This window comes from Rhipicephalus sanguineus, chromosome 4, assembly GCF_013339695.2.
Source record: "Rhipicephalus sanguineus isolate Rsan-2018 chromosome 4, BIME_Rsan_1.4, whole genome shotgun sequence".
Taxonomy (NCBI): domain Eukaryota; kingdom Metazoa; phylum Arthropoda; class Arachnida; order Ixodida; family Ixodidae; genus Rhipicephalus; species Rhipicephalus sanguineus.
The window spans coordinates 156894194-156912469 of NC_051179.1; the positions used below are offsets into that span (position 1 = coordinate 156894194).

The 18276-nt window shown below is 44.6% G+C and overlaps 1 protein-coding gene across 2 annotated transcripts in view; it reads left to right on the forward strand.

Moving 5' to 3' along the window:
* LOC119390850 (uncharacterized) overlaps positions 1–3327 on the forward strand; it is a 51564-nt gene extending 48237 nt beyond the window's left edge. For both annotated transcript variants that reach the window (XM_049414965.1, XM_037658563.2), the window contains exon 4: positions 2962–3327. In XM_049414965.1, coding sequence (XP_049270922.1) covers positions 2962–3255 — 294 coding nt within the window. In that variant the 3' untranslated portion in view covers positions 3256–3327. The remainder of the gene's footprint in view (positions 1–2961) is intronic.
* Positions 3328–18276: the final 14949 nt, after the last annotated feature.

The following is an 18276-nucleotide window of genomic DNA, read 5'->3' on the forward strand; positions in this document are numbered from 1 at the left end:
TCATGCTGAAAAAAAAATCATGGTAGCATATATGTGTGTAAGTATTGTTGAGGCGTTATTTTTCGGGAAAAAGCATTTCGGGCGCCTAGCGGCCGCTTAGTATTTTGCGCACGTATGTTAAACTGCGTTGCGAAAAATAATTTATAGGAAAGCGCTGATTTGAGCCTTTACTAAGAAACATTTTTTTTCTTAATCTGAAGGTGGCAGTCCTTCATGGTAGTGATAGTTTATTCATTTTTGTATCACCTTTTCTTATTTTGGACATGACAAAGCATCTCAAAGTGCTCCACGTTTAGCGTTTTTTAGAGAAAGCACAGATTTTTTTCGCGAGTAATATATTCTCATTTCCGGCATTATGAGTTCATCAAATACACAATAAATATGCTGTGGTAAGACATGAAGCAGGAATATTTGTCATAAATTGTGACGAAGTTGGGAAAAAACTTCAATTTTGACACAATTTGCGGCTTCAGTTTCGCAGTGTAGCCGTCCGTCTCAAAATATGGCTTTTTACATCGTTGCGTACTATGCTTTATTGGTATTATATGCAGACACTTTCAAAAAAAAATTCTTTTAACCGAAAAAAAGTTTTTCCAACTCGCCTTCCATAAGGCTCTGCAAAAGTCTCCCTTTGCCTCGCCTTTAGTGCATAGCACGTCAGCGCAGGATTCCATCGAGCAACTTCTCGCAGCGACTAAAGCAAGTCCTACAACAGCATGGAACTTATTTAAGCAACAGCGCCATATACCATGCCAAAAACGGCAATGATGCAGTGAAACGCACCAAGCGCATCAGCGGGAAAGCTGGCTTTCACGTGTGGCATTGTCAAACGCCTTCTATTTCACTTTAAAACACATGCGCGTGCGGCGTTGTAGTTACAGCTAGGTGTGTGCTAATATCAAATTTTTCGTATACGAATCGAATACGAATGTCCACCTTCGAATATCGAATCGAATATCGAATATCAAAGGAAAAATGCCTCCACAGTAACAATATGTTATTTAACATGTGGCTATTTGAAAAAAAAAAACACACATTAACAGCCTGACTGGCAACACAACATACACTGCTATCTCCAGAACACAATGTCCAGGCTAGCACAATGCACAACACAAGCAAATATCACGGCACAATGAAAGTAATGACTAGATGTTATCATGAAGAAATATGAGCTGCTCCACATCAGGCAGCAGGCGCTGCCTTCTCACAGAGACAACCCCCCCTGCCACTGAAAAGGCACGCTCGCTTGGAACAGAAGTGGCTAGTATAGGGAGGTACATGGGGCAAAGCTTTGCCAGACTGGTGTATCTGAAGGTGACTACAGTACGCCACCAGTCACATGGGTCACTGTCTTTCTTCAGAAGTGGTCCCGCATAGTGAACGAGTGGTAGAGCGGCACGTTGCAGCCGCATAATATTGAAAATATACGGTTACATGATCGCCAACAGTGCTGCACGACGGAGATGCACCAGCAATAAATCATACATATTGGGGCACTCGTCGCAGGTAAATATCGTGCCTCCGTGTACTTACGATGTTTATTGCTCCTCTCGGCAACGTTTTTAGCTATACGAACGTAGCATAAATGTGGAAGACGAGTTATTTTATGCATGATTATTGAATCGCATATTCGAATTTTTCGAATATTCGAAGTTATTCGATTATTCGAAACTTTTCAAATACACGAATTTCGAATCGAATACGAATACTTCGAATGTAATATACGACGAATATTCTAAACTTTCGAATTTTCACACACCCCTAGTTACAGCATTCGGCCTCGTCGCTATAGAATATGAACTCAAAAAGTGTCGCAGATCGGTTTTATTTTCTGATTTCTTTATTTTTAAAAAGACACTAAAGAGGAAAACGATTTTTCTCGCATTAGTAAAGTAGTCTTCCACGATACCAAAAACACCACGCTTTCTTCGCGAACACGCTTAATCAGCGAGGAAAACGCGCAAAAAGAAAATACAGGTGGCGACGCCACCTGGAATTCCCGCACCATTTGTCGTGACGTCACATATCTTTGACGGCGCCTGCTTGGGCCTACGTAGTTCCTAATCGGTTAAATCGAAGTACATTGTCCTCTGAGGGGGCCAGAGCCTTGACATAACGACTTTGTGGAAATTTCGTCGAGCCAGTGGCGCCAAAATACGTTAAATGCTCTTTGAAGTCTTTTCGTCACGAATTACAAAGTTCGGCGCCAAATTTAAAAATGAAACTTTGAACTTGGTTTATCCTCTAATAATAAACCTATGGTGGTCAAATAAACTACACAAGAGTTGTCCGAGCACAGTTTATCAATCTAAACCAATTGATTGTTTCTCTTTAGTGTCCCTTTAAGGAGCGCTACGCCACTACCGATGCCCTTGCCCTCTGACCAATTTTTCCTTCGAATCACCATTCTAAGCTACAGTGAAGGCATCATCTTATGATCGACATTGCTGATATTTTCTCCCATTGCCATGATCCCACAGCTAAAGCAATAATATTTTGCCTATAGTTGGTACCACGTACGTCGGTTCATTTCGTGATGCTCAGTGTGTGCCAAATTTATGAGTTTGTGCATTTGTTTAGGCGTGTACGTTTTAAGTGTTCGTGTTTTTGTTACATTGAAATCGAAGGACATATCCAGCCCTTAACTAACATCTTCTTTAACGTTAAATATTCTTGCGCTGGTGCACTCAAATATGTTTAAATACTAAGTGTAAAATACCAAATATCAGTATGAAATATTTGAGCATGTAACTTGTTTGCAGTTTGGATTTCATTCGTCTCTTTGTACAAAAGCAAGATATGAACAATGCCATTAATAATGCCGTGGCCGCCCAAATTATCAGGCTTTTCATTACCATTCTTTGGCAATATCGATCCGTCGTCCCATTGGAATGCGCCTTTCTTGTTTTTGTGTGCCCTTTTTATTGCCAATTTTTATCTCGCCATTTCATTTCCATGCAGGCCTTGGCAGCCTTTATTAAAACACATGTCTGCCGTGACGGAAAATGCGTGAAGGCTGAAAACGTTCAAACCACTGCTGCTGATGAAGAATACTTCAGCACTAGCCCTTCCACCAGCACTGAGGCACCCCAAGAAACCGAGGCACCCCAAGAAACCGAGGCGCCCCGAGAAACCGAGGCGCCGTACATCACTGAGAAAGTTACCGTTAATCTGAGAGACACTACCACCAATGAGCCCACTGAAGATCTGCGGTTCGCAGAGTGGTCTCCGGCTGAAAGCGGCGATCTTGAGTAGGATTATCGACAGCTACATAGGCGCCACAACGCTGGATATCACTTAATGTTATGTAAAGTTCCGGTCAAGAAACCTCTAGAAAACGGTTTGAATAAACGCAAGCTTGCTCCTTAAAGATGTTCTATATCTGTTATTATTGCTTTGCACACAATATGACTCCACTATGTCCGCCTTGTTTTAGTTTCGACATCAAGATTAACATTGCGTAAGCTCAGCATACCCGACTTTCAATAAAGCTAAATATATGACCTGATTTCAAGTCCACCTATTGACGCGTTTCTTTTAAAAGCGAAGCTGTTCTTAGTCGAGGCTTTCATGTCCGGGGTCGGCGTAGAACTGATCACGTAGCCTTTGGCCTTGCACTATCGCGATAGTCAGGCTCGCTAAGAAGGGGAGCGCTGCGCCGTGCTGCGAGATGTGATGGTGAGGGCGGATGATTTCGAGGAGTGAACCTTCGAGAGACGGCGCCAAGTTGGGTGACGGTGAAGCGCAGTGGAGTGTAAGATAGCGGGTCAGTGTTCAGAAGTTCGCGTTTTCAAAATGGCGAACATTTCTCGTTTGCCCGACGTGAGCGTCAGCGAGAGCTGACGCGAGAACGGACATGTCGCCGAGCCAAATGCAATTTTCGCGCAAGGCAGGCTAAAGCTAAGCACCCGCGAAGAGAAGACCTGAAAAAGAGCGAGGTACGATATCCTGATGTATGACGGGCATAACCTTCGCTTTTTCGAAAGTGTTCGCGAAGTGGAGCTGGCTGGATTTTTTTTGTTTGTTTAAGTGGTCTCGAGTGAAGCAGATGTTGAACTTTTCTATATTGTCTACATACGCGCCACTCCATGATAGGCAGGAGGGAAAGTATTCTTCGCAATAAATGCAACCACCCTTAAAGCACAGATAATGCTTATGGTCCAGAAACAGTTACAGAATTGTCCAGTGGTCCGCCATGCTGATATTTGATGTATTGCTCTAGTTACCTCTTGTTGGCGCTTGGACTACATTCAAGGCACGTTCATATGTCATGGAATTGTGAGAAACATGCGTTACATCAACGTTATGTCATATGTTGGAGCGTATTAAAGACTTTCGTAGAAGGAAAACACCATGGATAGCTGAAGTGTCATTTTAAATCCTCTCAGAACATTTAAAACGTTTGTTATCGGAATATGCAACCTGCTTCAGTTATTACAGCGGAAGCTGTTATGAGGTCACAAGCCGCCGGCGCCGTAACGGCTATCGCGCAAAATGAAAAAAAAAAAAAAAAACTGCAGAAGCTTGCACCAAGTTCCGCAAGTCTAGAAACAGAGGAACTGGACGATTCTGAATACAAATCTGGTTTCTGGTTTCTTCTAGGTTGTTCCTATGACTTGGCTATGTGATGCAGGTGTTTATAGGTTGCTTCTAGGTCGTAGCAAGACTTTATTTAGGTGCTGCTAGGTTGTTTCGACGTTGATTATCAGCCAGAGCAGAGAGGTTCCAGTTAAACCGCAGTCACCCACAGTCACGACAAGGGCACGTCGTCGTTGGCGTAGGCCTTCCATCGCTTTGGGGTCTTATCTCAACCGCCATTGCCTTTCCCGTTCGCTAGTATTCTCTCGTTGTGCGTACTCGGGGTGTTCGGCTCGCCGCCGTCGCTCCACAGCCATTTGTTGGGCTAACTGTTGCCTTTTTCATTTTCAGTGGACCAGTGGTGAGTAGTGCGATTTACCCAATCTCTGTGGCACATACCCGTTTATGACGATGATCGTTGTTTTTTTTTGGAACGGGATGAACAAGGAACAATTTGCTAAACAGATTCTCCGTTAAAATTTGGCAGATCCCAGGCCTTGTGGGAATGAGCTTCGTGTGAAGCAGTCAGCAAGTAGTTCTATGCTTCCTTTTTTGTCGTTGAGCCAAGCGTTACGATGTGGGTCGATGTCTCTTTGTAAGTGTAGTAGTTATGTGCACATCGGCGGCCTACCAGGCAGTAGATAACACTGGCGTTTTAAGGAAAATTTATTCTCCGACGTAACTGAACACTCACGTTAGAACACGAACGTATTATCAAAACGAAGTGCACCTTACAGTGCGACGATGTGAATATCATACGTAACTTTCGTTAGCGTATTACTCCGGGGTCGAGCAACGCTTGAATAAAGCATGCTGAATCATAAGAATACAGCTGTAATGTTTATTAGGCTGCTATAAAAGCGCAGCCAACACTGGAACCACATACGTCAACCTGACATGACGCATGTGTCGTAGGAGTACATACGTAGTGTTTATTGCTCTGTTGTAAAATTAAATAGCCGGCACCACAACCGCAATTGACGTCGCAGCGACATTACGCCTGCATATGGTGTTTTTCCAAAGCAGTTTCTACACCTCGCGCGGATCTGGTGGCACACGCCGATGCTTGGGTTCGATTCCTGCTTCGATCCTAATTTTTATTTTTACATTCGTCGGTTCAGGACTGCCGATGTCGTTTTTTTAAACGCTCTCGCATTTAAATTGCCAATGTTGTTCTCGCCGCTCCTGGTAGATATAAACTGTCATTCAGCTGTGGCGCGCATACGCGTACACCGCGGCCCGTGGTATACGGGTATGTGCCACACCTGTCTGGAGGAAAGGGTTTCAGACGTGCGCGACAGGATTTCATGTTATTCATGTCATAACCAGGCAGTCATATCAGTCAAATCATCTTACCCTCCCATACCAATTTTGGTCTACATCAACTTAATGAGGCGATCATGAGAGCACCCAGACGTAGGCGGATAGATAGATAGATAGATAGATAGATAGATAGATAGATAGATAGATAGATAGATAGATAGATAGATAGATAGATAGATAGATAGATAGATAGATAGATAGATAGATAGATAGATAGATAGATAGATAGATAGATAGATAGATAGATAGAAACGGCCAAAGTGCCTTGGGTTCGCTAAGAAATGCTTTGCATTTCAAGATAAACTTTTCGATAGGATGTGAACCCGGGCCTTACGCGTGGCAGTCGAGTATTCTACCACGCAGCCATCGAGGTACTTGACACTCCTTTGCAAAAATATATTACACAGACGTTAGGTCGGGCAACAAATCGCGCATCTGTAACATATGTTATAACATATGTAATGTAGCGTGTTTGAAGAGTAAAATAAGAACTAGGCGTCACCCAATGTGAATTGCGCAACGAGTGTGTGGTTTAAAGCTTCCCATCCACTACCAGGTGCTCAGCCATAAATCTTCATCAGCCACATCATCCAGAAAGTGCGCATAATGCCTTACATATGTGTAGCGGGTACTCCACTTTTCCGCAAAATGACGAATGATGGCATAGTCGGTGCTTCCCTGCTTCATAAAAATTACGATGGTTTATGGCGTAGTGGGTACCTCGCATGTTTACTTGTATTGGTTGCCCCAAGAGAGTCTACAACTGGCTCTAGAAATGCCGCGCTCAGTAACAGCCGTTGGGCAAATAAATTTTATTCAAGTGAACTCCAGCTTTCGCCGTAACTGTGCTGCGTGTTCTGATCAGTTTGTGACATAGTACTTGTGTATTTGGTATACCTTGAAATTAAATGCGTAAAACTATAATACCACTTTTAATTTCTTAGCTGCACTGTTGGAAACTTGATAGTATCACACTTTAAACCCTCGCAAAAGGAAAAAAATTCGGCAGATCCCACGCACCGTGGGAGTCGATGTTATGCGAAGCATGCGGCGGGTAGCCGACTGTGGCGTAACTTTTTTAATTAAGCGACACGTTACAAAATGACGCTAAAGATTTGTATAAATTTTACACGCACACATATATATGTTGAAGAACCGCATAACCAGTTGTTTACGGTTGGGTAACGCTGCCAATGGCAACGTCGGTATTACCAACACCAGAAGCGGTAAGCTGATACGTAGTGCTGATACGTGTCCTGAGAACGCACGCACGTTTCACGAACCCGTGTGCATGTGTGCAAGACGTTCTTGACAATTCTTGAACAAGGGAATCATCACCGTGATCAGTGAGCACCAGGAGCTGGTCATGACTTAATTGTTATAGGATCCGGTCGTGATCATGGTGACGAGGGGTCCATGTGTAGTGAAGTATGTGGTATAGTAGAGCTGTTAATATTCGTGGATGCCTCGGTCATTTCGTCGACAATTGTCTGTCGACAGAGCCGGCGACATGTCGGAACCTGAAGCCACCCTTCGTGTTGGTGAGGTTTAGGCCGTCGAGGGCTGGTAGGCCTGGATAGTGCTACGTAGACCAACATCAGTGGATGGTGTTTGTGGTATTCGTCGAATACCTGGGCGTATGTGGCCTACGTAGCCTAGTCTACGAAGCGGCTGTCAATCAATCTGGCATCATCCTCGGTCAGCATGAGGCCATTGCCCAGCCTCGTAAGAAATGAAGAGGACACTGCGTCGTTCTCGTGGACGAAGTGCACTTTACGGTGTGGTGGTCTGGATATCACATGTAACGTTCGTTAACGTATTCCTCCGGGGTCGAGCAATGCTTCAATATAGCTTGCTGAATCATAGGAATACAAACGTAATGTTTATTAGACTGCTATAAAAGCGGAGCCAACACTAGAACTACAGATGTTAATCTGATATGGCGCCTGTATCGTAGGAGTACACATCGTAGGGAGCATCATGTAGTGTTTATTGCTTTCTTGTAAAATTAGATAGCCAGCACCGCAACTCCAATTGACGTCGCACCGATATTACACCTGCGTAGGCTGTTTTTCCAAACCAGTTTATAGACCTGGCGTGGTTCAGTGGTAGAATGCCTGATAGGCACGCAGAATGCTTGGGTTCGATTCCTGCTGGGATCCTAATTTTCATTCTTTCCATTCGTTGAGTCAACGCTGCCGATGTTGGTTTTCCTTACCGCTCTAGCATTTAAGTTACAATGTCGGTTCGCGCCCTTCCTGGGTAAAGATAAACTGTCAATCACCTGTGGCGCATACCCGTACCCCGCGGCCCGTGGTAAACGGGTATGTGCAACACGTGTCTAGTGGAAAGGGTTTGACGACGTACGCGACAGGACTTTAAAGTTATTCATGTCATGACCCGGCACTCATATTCGTCAAATCCTCTTACCCTCCCATGCAAATTTTGGTCTACACCAAGTTAAGGAGGCGATCATGAGAGCACCCAGACGTAGGCGGCTAGATAGATAGATAGATAGATAGATAGATAGATAATACGTAGATAGAAACGCTCAAAGTGCCAGAGGTTCGCTAAGAAATGCTTCGCATTTAATATACCTTGAACTAAATTGACCGCATAAAACTCGACACGCTAGAGTCACTGTATCATGATATTCCTCCCTAATTGTAATGGACGACATCAAATTTTAAAATCTGGTTGCCAGTAAAGACAAGAGCACAAAAGGCCGACGCATTAGACATGAGGAGTAAAGCTATGTGTAATTAAAGATTATCGAACAAGTCCAACTCTTTCTGTTATATCATAATGGAGGGCTGACTATTGCGTTCATGTGCATGCGTTTACACCAAACGTGCTTGAGCCATTTCACATGTGTATCTATCTTTATACCTCATAATACTATCGGTACAACTGAAACATAGTCACAGTTTCACAGCAAGGGCGAAGCAATGAATGCGACAGCAAGAAAAGCGGCCCGTGATGGACGCGCTGCTACGCTGCAAAAACATCTGCCCCCCGGCAGCAACTACCGCGCGAGCAGACAGCGGAAGGGCAAGGTTCTCCCTGCGCAATATTAGAAGAAGTGAGCGAGCTGGCTGACAATCTTAAATGCGCCCGTTGCACTCCTCGCGCCATATGAGCGCCTGCCGCCTCTGAGTCCTGCCAGCGGTAAAGGGTGTGTATATAACGCTAGCCGTTAGCTACCTGAAGGATCTGCGCTTTGTGACGTAGTGGTTAGCGCCACGCGCTGCGCAGGGAGAGGTCGCTGGTTCGATTCTGCGCTTCGCAGGAATTTTCTGATTTATTTTTCTTTGGGACTTTTATATTATATACATACATACATACATATTATTATATATATAATATATATATATATATTTATATGTGAGAACTAGCAGGCAATAATGCCAAGGAAAGTATAGGGGATGTTTTTAGTAATAAATGTAAGGTAATTGTGAAGAAAGAAAAGTGGACGAAAAGATAGCTTGCCGCGGACAGGGACCGAACCTGCGACCTTCGAATAACGCGTCCGATGCTCTACCAACTGAGCTACCGCGCCGGCCATCCCCCCGTCCACTTTATAGGGTATGTGCATTTAAACGTGGGAGCGTCAGTCAGCGCCGCCAGTAGCCATGGGGCGAGCGTGGAACACTCTTTTTCTGCCTTGTTGGCGTCACGTAGCACGTGAACTTATTACGAGCTGGCAGCTGACCAATAATCCCTCCCATACTACCTGAAAGCATCAAGTCTGCCAGAACGAGACCCTCGCTATGAATGAAGGAAAGAAGTGTTAATTTCAAGGGCTCGTTTTTCTTTGTTATACACAATATTAATGAGAACTAACAGACAATAATGCCAAGGAAAGTATAGGGATGTTTTTAGTAATAAATGTAAGGTAATTGTGAAGAAAGAAAACTGGACGAAAATAGCTTGCCGCGGGCAGGGACCGAACCTGCGACCTTCGAATAACGCGTCCGATGCGAGAGAGTATTGGTCAGCTGCCAGCTCGTAATAAGTTCACGTGCTACGTGACACCAACAAGGCAGAAAAAGAGTGTTCCACACTCGCCGTCATGGCTACTGGCGGCGCTGACTGACGCTCCCACGTTTAAATGCACATACCCTATAAAGTGGACGGGGGGATGGCCGGCGCGGTAGCTCAGTTGGTAGCATCGGACGCGTTATTCGAAGGTCGCAGGTTCGGTCCCTGTCCGCGGCAAGCTATCTTTTCGTCCACTTTTCTTTCTTCAGAATTACCTTACATTTATTACTAAAAACATCCCCTATCTTTCCTTGGCATTATTGTCTGTTAGTTCTCATTAATATTGTGTATAACAAAGAAAAACGAGCCCTTGAAATTAACACTTCTTTCCTTCTATATATATATATATACATATATATATATATATATATATATATATATATATATATATATATATACTGTGCATGACGGCAGCGACAAAAACCAGCCGAAACTGTCCATATAATTGCTACCGCAATGAAAGGGCACGTAACCAGATGTATCACTGTATTTGATACATGCGTGTCTCCGCTGAAGAAGTGTGGTGTTTCGACAGGCGAATGTGGCTGCAATGCAGTCCACGCGATTCAGAATTTGAAAACGAAAAAAAAATATTCTACTTCGCACGCACTAATTGTGTCAAGAGGAATAAATCTCGAGTGCGCTTTGTCAAACAGCCGCATTCCCGTTTTGAAATCTGTCATACTAGCTCGCTGCGTAGACGCGTTTTGTCTCCAAACACACACACACACACACACACACGCATCAACTTCGTGAGTAATGCCAATGTTGATACGGTGCAACACCTCACGGACGTATACACTAAATTACTGTGCACTTACGCTTATTGTGCGGGTGGGTAGTTCACTAGGCCTCTTTTTTGCTGCGATCTTGCCCCGGGAAATGCCGTGAGGTATACTAACCTAAATTTTGGAACTTTAACCTGAAAATCGAAAATTCGCCTGAATGAACACCACACTTCCGTTAAAAGCACATGAATCTATCACCTGTGTAGCCAATGCGGAACGCGTGATAGCCTGCGTCTTTGCGGTACCAACGGCATTTTCGCGAAAGGACAATGAGGAGCGGAGATCTGCTCACGCGCTAGCAACCTGAAGCGTATCACACCGATAAACATATCACAATCGCTTGAGTAAGCCTTTTTACTTTGATTTTTAGAAAGGTTGAGCTTATGGTGAGTTCTGTTCGGACGACGACAAGGTAGAGCATCCTCAGCTTCGTGTGCTCGAGTCTAAGCACGCGGGACGAACATATGGCCATGAGCGCAGCGTCTTGAGGAGGAGGATACAACGTTTATTAATGAGAATAAGAATGAAAATTAAATAAAAATAAAATGAGGGGAAATTTCAAGGGTGGGTTCCCAGTTCCAGGACACCAGTGGCCGCCGCTGCTCGCCCGGCTTGATCCAGGAGACCCCTTTGGGTCTTCAGGTCAGTTCGGGCGAGGACGGCCTCCCAAGGCTCCCCCAGCATCGTGAGTATCAGAGGCGACTGTGCCTCCATAGGTTTGCTCTGACATTCCCATGTGACGTGCTGTAGCGTCGGTCGCGACTCGCACCACGGACATTGGTTCAGGTAGCCGGCGTTCAGCGGTACAAAACATCGACAAGACAGAACGCCTGTCTCACCTCAAAAGTTCAAGACTTGAATAATGTTTGAAGGGCCCTAAGCCAGACTGCCTGGCTTGACATCAAACGTCCTTTAGAAGTTGTGTGATATCCCTTAAAAATATTTCGTGAAAGATGTTTCCAACAATAGATTTAGCAGGAGCGAAGATATCGTGACTCGTACATTTCCATTTCGCATTCTCTCTAACGCGGTCTGGTGGGGTGCGTCATTGGATGTCCTCTGATATCTAAATTGCTTTCCCTGGCTTCATTCTTGTGTTCGCTTCCCGAGCAAAGTAGCAGTGAAGACGGGTGGTACTGGCTAGTCGCAACTCGGATTCCCTGCTTCTCGTCAGGCGGCTGTGCATGGTGGTGCGCAGTGCGTGCCGGCGCGATATCCGTGCACTGTTTCGTTCCTCCGCTTGTGACACGCGTACGGTCTTGAAGACGAGTCCGCTAACGTCTAACTAGACGCGTGAAGGGCCCTCAGTGTGGTTAGGTACGTTTACAAGAAGTGAAATTTGGGCTAGTTTGTGGAAATTTATACTTGAACACGTAGCGCAGAAGACGAGGATACACAAAGAAAAAGGAAGACCAGACGAGACTAAACCGACACGAAACCATACTTAAATTAGCGCTCGTCTGATCTTCCTGTTTCTCTTTGTGTTCTCGCCTTTTGCGCTACCACTTGAATTACGGACATGTTTTCGAGCGCGGCTTGTTCTAAATCATGAACGCGCAGCAGCAGCAGACGTTACGCAACACACCGATGATTCCCGCGCTCCGAGTAGGACTGAGCGTATGGCTCAAGATATAGGCTTGGACCCTTACGTTGACACACCACGAATATGTACAATTCAGGAATCACACTTCGGTGGGACAACGTTCCTTGTAATGAAATTGTTCCCGTCGCACGCCCATGTCGTGCAGCATTTCCGGATCATAACACCACGTGCAAATTATCTACAGCTAACACTTGTGTCTTTCCGCGCCTCCGTAGACGGAAGGCCGATGCGCTGTAGCCAAAGCAGACCGCAAAGAGTCATCTTAAGGAAGCTTACATCGGCACCTGACGTCCTTTTGAACTGACCTTCCACCCGTTGACAGCGCAAGGCTGCACTAGCGTGTGAACAACAGCGGTAGCAAAGCACAACCGCCAAAAGACGTTTTCTTTCGCTATGAAAGCTTGGGTTTTCATGCATTTGCGCATGCTCGTGGTATTCCCACGTTTCCTTTTCATAGATGACGTCAAAGGTGGGCGTAACAAATGACGTCAACGGTTCGCTTAGTCAAAGGTGGACCGATCCCAGAGGCACTGCAAAACCTCATGAAGTTCCGAAAGCTTCGAACGCCTCCGATCCCGGAGACAGTGTGAAACCACGTTGGGTGCAGAAAGGTTTCGGGGGACATCGGGAAATCAATAATAGATTGCGAAGAAAATAAGACGATGGATTTTGCCTTCACGTCGTTTCAGGCAAATGCATATGGGTCCGTCTGGTTTTTCATTGGGATGCAGGGCTTAGATATTTTTCTTCTTTTCATTTATGTTCTATTATTGTTAAATATATAGTGAACTTGTTTGCAAAAACCATCAAATAATTGTTTAGTTGGCTCTCTAGTAACCGGGTGCAACCGTTTATGCAGGGTGGTCGGCCATGAATTGGGCACTGCATTGGTTTCAAAATAAAGAGCCGAAAGGAAATCGACGGGAGTGGAATTGAAATAATAATTGCTAAATTGTAATTTGCAACGAAATCACTAGATGGCACCGGACGATTGCGTGCTATAATTACTCCTAATTGTTACAATCAAATATTGCGTTCCAAAAACGTAAGGTGAATTTTCACACGATCACCCCTGTGGCCAAGTACCAGTATGGTAGGGCCAATGTGATGAGCCATTGGAAGTGACAACTTCAAGCCCAGCTTTAAGAGAGGATTTTCTCGAAATTCAATTCTCCAAAGGTGCCATGCATAAAATATTGTTGCAGATATTCACTCTCATTGCAAAAGAGTCACAAAGGTGACTGAACCAGATGAGACCTATAAACATAAATGTTCAGGGGTGGGACACGGGAACCTTATCTTGAATTTGATACATCTCTTTTTTTCTTCTAGAATACAGGATGTCGTACCAAAGAAATTTTAGATCCGGTAAGCCAGATGCAGGCGAATACGATTTTTGCAGCATGACTAGAATGCGGCAGAATGAGTTGATCGCAACGGAATGAAAAAACGCCGGTGCCGGAACTGTCTAGAATTGCGTGATACTGCGAGTCCATACGCATGTACAGTAAGGATTCAACCTTTGTGGCGTGGTAAGAGCACCGAGCAAATGAGACCTAAATGTCTTTTAATGAGGGAATTGAAGGCCTCTATAATACTTCATGAAATAGGCGCGCATAATGCATAACAGATAAAAAACAATTTCTTCGAATCATGAGCGATGATGGTTCCGTTATGGCAAAAGCAGAGCAAACAACACGAACAAATGAGATACAACTAGCGCTCGTTGCGCCTCCTTCTTCGTCCGGGCAGTTTCTCTTGTTTTAACGATAATGGAACCATACCAACTAGCCCAGTTGTCGACATTGCGACTGATGATGGAGATGCTCCTAATCTGTGTAAAGCTGAGACAATTGTCAGTTTATCTGCTTTTGAAATAAAAACAGGAATAAATCAGGCAGTTCAATAGACGAAAAGAGCAATTCAGAGATTATGATTCAATGCTCATGCCTGTCTCATGTTCACAGATGGAAGCATCGGTTGATATAACGATATTTGCTTCTTCTAGATGTGACAAGTGGCTTTATGAAATATGATTTAGGCAACGATCGACGAATTGCGCTTTTGAAGGTGCCTGGGTCCAATGCGTCTTCGCTTGCTTTGTGCTCGTTATAAGAGCTCATATTGCGTTTAACTAGTACCTAACACTGTCTCAAGAGCACAGCTTTGTTAATGTCATTATGGCACAAGAACAGCTATAGGTAACAATAGTATCTGGGTTTCAACGTCCCGAAACCAAAGAGCGTATAGGAACTGACTGAATACACACAAACACAGAGCGCTCTGTGTTTGTGGTGTATTCAGTCAGTTCCTGTACGTTAAAAAAAGCGCGATTACCCCCAAAAGGTTAAGGTTATTATGTGCAGCTTTTTTTTTAAGTGAAAGGGGCGGCAGCATTGATCAGGTGCTGCTATTAAACACACACACACACACACACACACACACACACACCACACACACACACACACCACACACACACACACACACACACACACGCACACATTCTACTCCCTGACCTTCCATGCCTGCGCTACACTGAGGCACTGCTATATTGCCACAGCTGCTTGGTAAACAATTCAGCAGCGTCTGACTCTGTGCTCATGCGCAGAAACTGGGTCGTTTCAGCCTTTTCACTCCCAAGCAAACTACACGGCCGCCCTATGTCACATGAAACCACATAGTGCTCAAACAACTGCTGTTACAAGCGACGTTTTTGACGCTTGACATTTAATTGCGCGCCGTCAGGTTGCCAGACCTAATTTTTTATCATGGCCATGAAATGAGAATCCAATTAAGCGCACACAGATGTATGGTAGTTGGAAAAGGAAGTTTTTCGAGTCGACTACAAATATGTGAGATTAAGCGCGCTCATTTATGAAATAAAAGAGAAAATGGTTACTCAGTTCGAAGCAAAAGTGACTGAATGGCAGTGGTCCTTCTGGCGAATAAAAAAAGACAGAGCCAAGCGGTATTGTTAAGGTATTCCTACTCGTGACTGAAATTTTGCTTTAATGGAGATCTTCTACATAACACATGATCGAAAGACGCTGGCTCGTTATTCACTTCCAAGAACAGCAATGAAACGTGGGATCAACGAGTCAATGGACGCACTAAGAGTGTAAGATTGTTATAGGCACGAATCGAAATGAAAGAGTAACGAAGAAATGAAAGGTGCGAAAATGCGGTATATTCAAACAATGATTTCTTGCGCCCATTCGCATACGCATATGCAAAATTCGCATATGCTCATTGCAAACCAACGGCCAAGTGTGCAGACTGTTGCGACTTCATTAGTTTGCTAAGAGACGGTGTGTTTACGTGTAGAAACTGTTTTTCTTACCATGGAAAAAGCGAAACTTAATGATACTGTACGACGTATCACTCGTAGATTTTGTGCATGTTACCATCAGTGATACTTGAATGGAAACGAGTGTTCCAGAATATAAAGGAGTAAATATGCGAGTACAATGCGAACTCAACGGGAAGGACTGTTCGTTTTACGGATTAACACTGGTGACTGATGTAAACAATGCGCCTTGAAAATTTCGAATAATCAGACGCACCCATTTTTTCTAAATCAACTCAGAGTCATAAAACAACGCTCGCTTTTGCCTAAAGCAGGGGTCTCCAACTCACCGCAGCTAGCGGGCCGCAGTCACGAACTGTAGTCTCACAGGGGCAGGGACAGTTAAGATGGTGGGAGCGGAGGGGGGGGGGTTTAGTCACTAAGGTTTTCATTGGCAAGACTGTTTTTCTCACGTAACGTATGTGTGTTCTTTCGGTCCACTTCGGTGGAACAGTGGTTACGGTGCTCGGCTACTGACCCTAAGGTCGCGGGATCGATCCTGGCCGCGGCGGTCGTATTTTGGTGGAGGCGAAGTGATAGAGGCCTGTGTACTGTGCGGTGTCAGTGCACTTTACTGAACACCAGATGGTCGAAATTTACGGAGCCCTCCCCTACGGCGTGCCTCATATTCATATCATGGTGCTGGCACGCAAAAACTCCAGATCTTATTACATGTGTCCTTTCTGAAGCGGACTTCACGTCAGGTTTCAAAAAACACATCGATACTGATTTACACAATGACTAGAATCTGGACGCCGACTTTGAAATATAAAGTTTTCCCTCCACAGTGATGCTTCCACTCCTAGTGACCTCATGGGGTGCCTCTCGAAAATACTTGAGACAAGTCCCGTCTCTGTAGCTTACCTGAAGGAAGCGCTATTAATTTCAGTAGGCGAAAAAATATTGAGGGTGCTATTTAGCAGTCGCAACACTTCATTTCGTGTGAAGTCGTGCGCCGTGTGTTTGAGACCCCTGGTCTATAAGGACAGCAGTTATACAAAACACACAAAAACTATTAATAATGTAGAAGGACGTGTTGTTGGGCGAGTTGGTGTTTGCTGAGTGAAATAATGTAGCGCTAAAATATACACACCACAAAGTAAGGACCACAAACCGACGGGACAGGCGCTGCCCGTCGGTTTGTGTCCTTACTTTGAGGTGTGTGTTTTAACGCGATAGCGTTAGAGAGCTCGTATCGCAGAAATAGCGCCGTCGGCGTCGGTGCCGTTGGTTGTGAGCGAAAAATCATCATCTTGTTCGTGACCGAAAAATCGCAAAAGCTGCAAATAAAAATTGTAATGAAAATGGTCGGTCCGAGTGAGAATCGCACCCAGGCGTCTGCGTGGCAAGCAGGTGTTCTACCACACAGCCACGCCTCTGCTTGGAGCTGCACTAGAAGTAACTTTCATGCTTCCCAAAAATGCGCGTCCTGTATACAGGCGTCACAGTACGAGATGTAATATCGCAGTAATATTGCGTGGTACAAGCGTACATTGCCATCGGGCGTCACCATGTCAATATCATAACGACTTGGTGGTTTAAAGACAGCTACCCATTACAAAAGGCACATACATCACTGCGCGTGTTCCTTAAGACCACGTAGTGGGTGTTCGCAACTTCCAAAAAGTTTCTCGCGCATAATTGCTCCTGATTTAAAGCATGTTACCGATTACAAAGGCACGCACCTTAGTCCGCGCATTCTGTTAAACACTCGTAGTGTTGGAAGTACGCACTAGAAGCAGGATATCGCTATCGCGTTCAACTCTTAAAGGCGAAGCTTAAGCGTCCCCCAATTTTTTTAGCGCTGCATTGTCACTTATTAATAATGTGTGATGGTATATGCACACATAATGAAAAAAATATGCGTCCATAAAGGCGTACACAATGACCAAACAATGCGCATATAAGAATTAACTGTACGTAAAGAAAAACACTCGTTTCCAAAGGAGAAAAATTGGGAAGTTAGAAAAGCCGCAAAGAGGTGGTTACCTCATTTTTACATAAACGCACCAGGTAGACATTTAGAGGAAGCAAATAACGGCAAGGTTCACGCGCTCGTTGCGCATAATCTTTTAGCTGTGCGGACGCTAATAAACCGGGGATTTTTACTCCGAAATTCACCACAATTGCACTTTTCATGTAGTATGCCAGAACAGAGGCAATAAGCAGTAAAATGGAGCGATGTTCATTAACGGGGACTCGTGCGTTGCGTGCGGTGGACGTCTCGCGCGAGCTCCCATGCGACCTCAACTGCAGCGTCAAAGAAATTTCTTTTGTTTGAGCAGCTGTTTTTCTTCTTGCCTTTTTTATATGTCTCCTTCTTTGTATTTATTATCCCTGCGTGCAAATGCCCGACAGTCACTCTCATATGATCAGACTTATACTGCACGCAACTACGCCGACAATCTCAGTTGGGTACGGGAAGGCGAGCAGTCACATGTACTGTTCACCGTAGCAGGTTACCCTTAAAATAAGGACGACGCGGGTGTTCTCCGATGCACACACACATACGCACATTTTATAAATTCCGAAAACACTCGCGTTATACACAACACAATAAAAGGATGTTATCTCTACGCTCCACAGTCCACATAAAA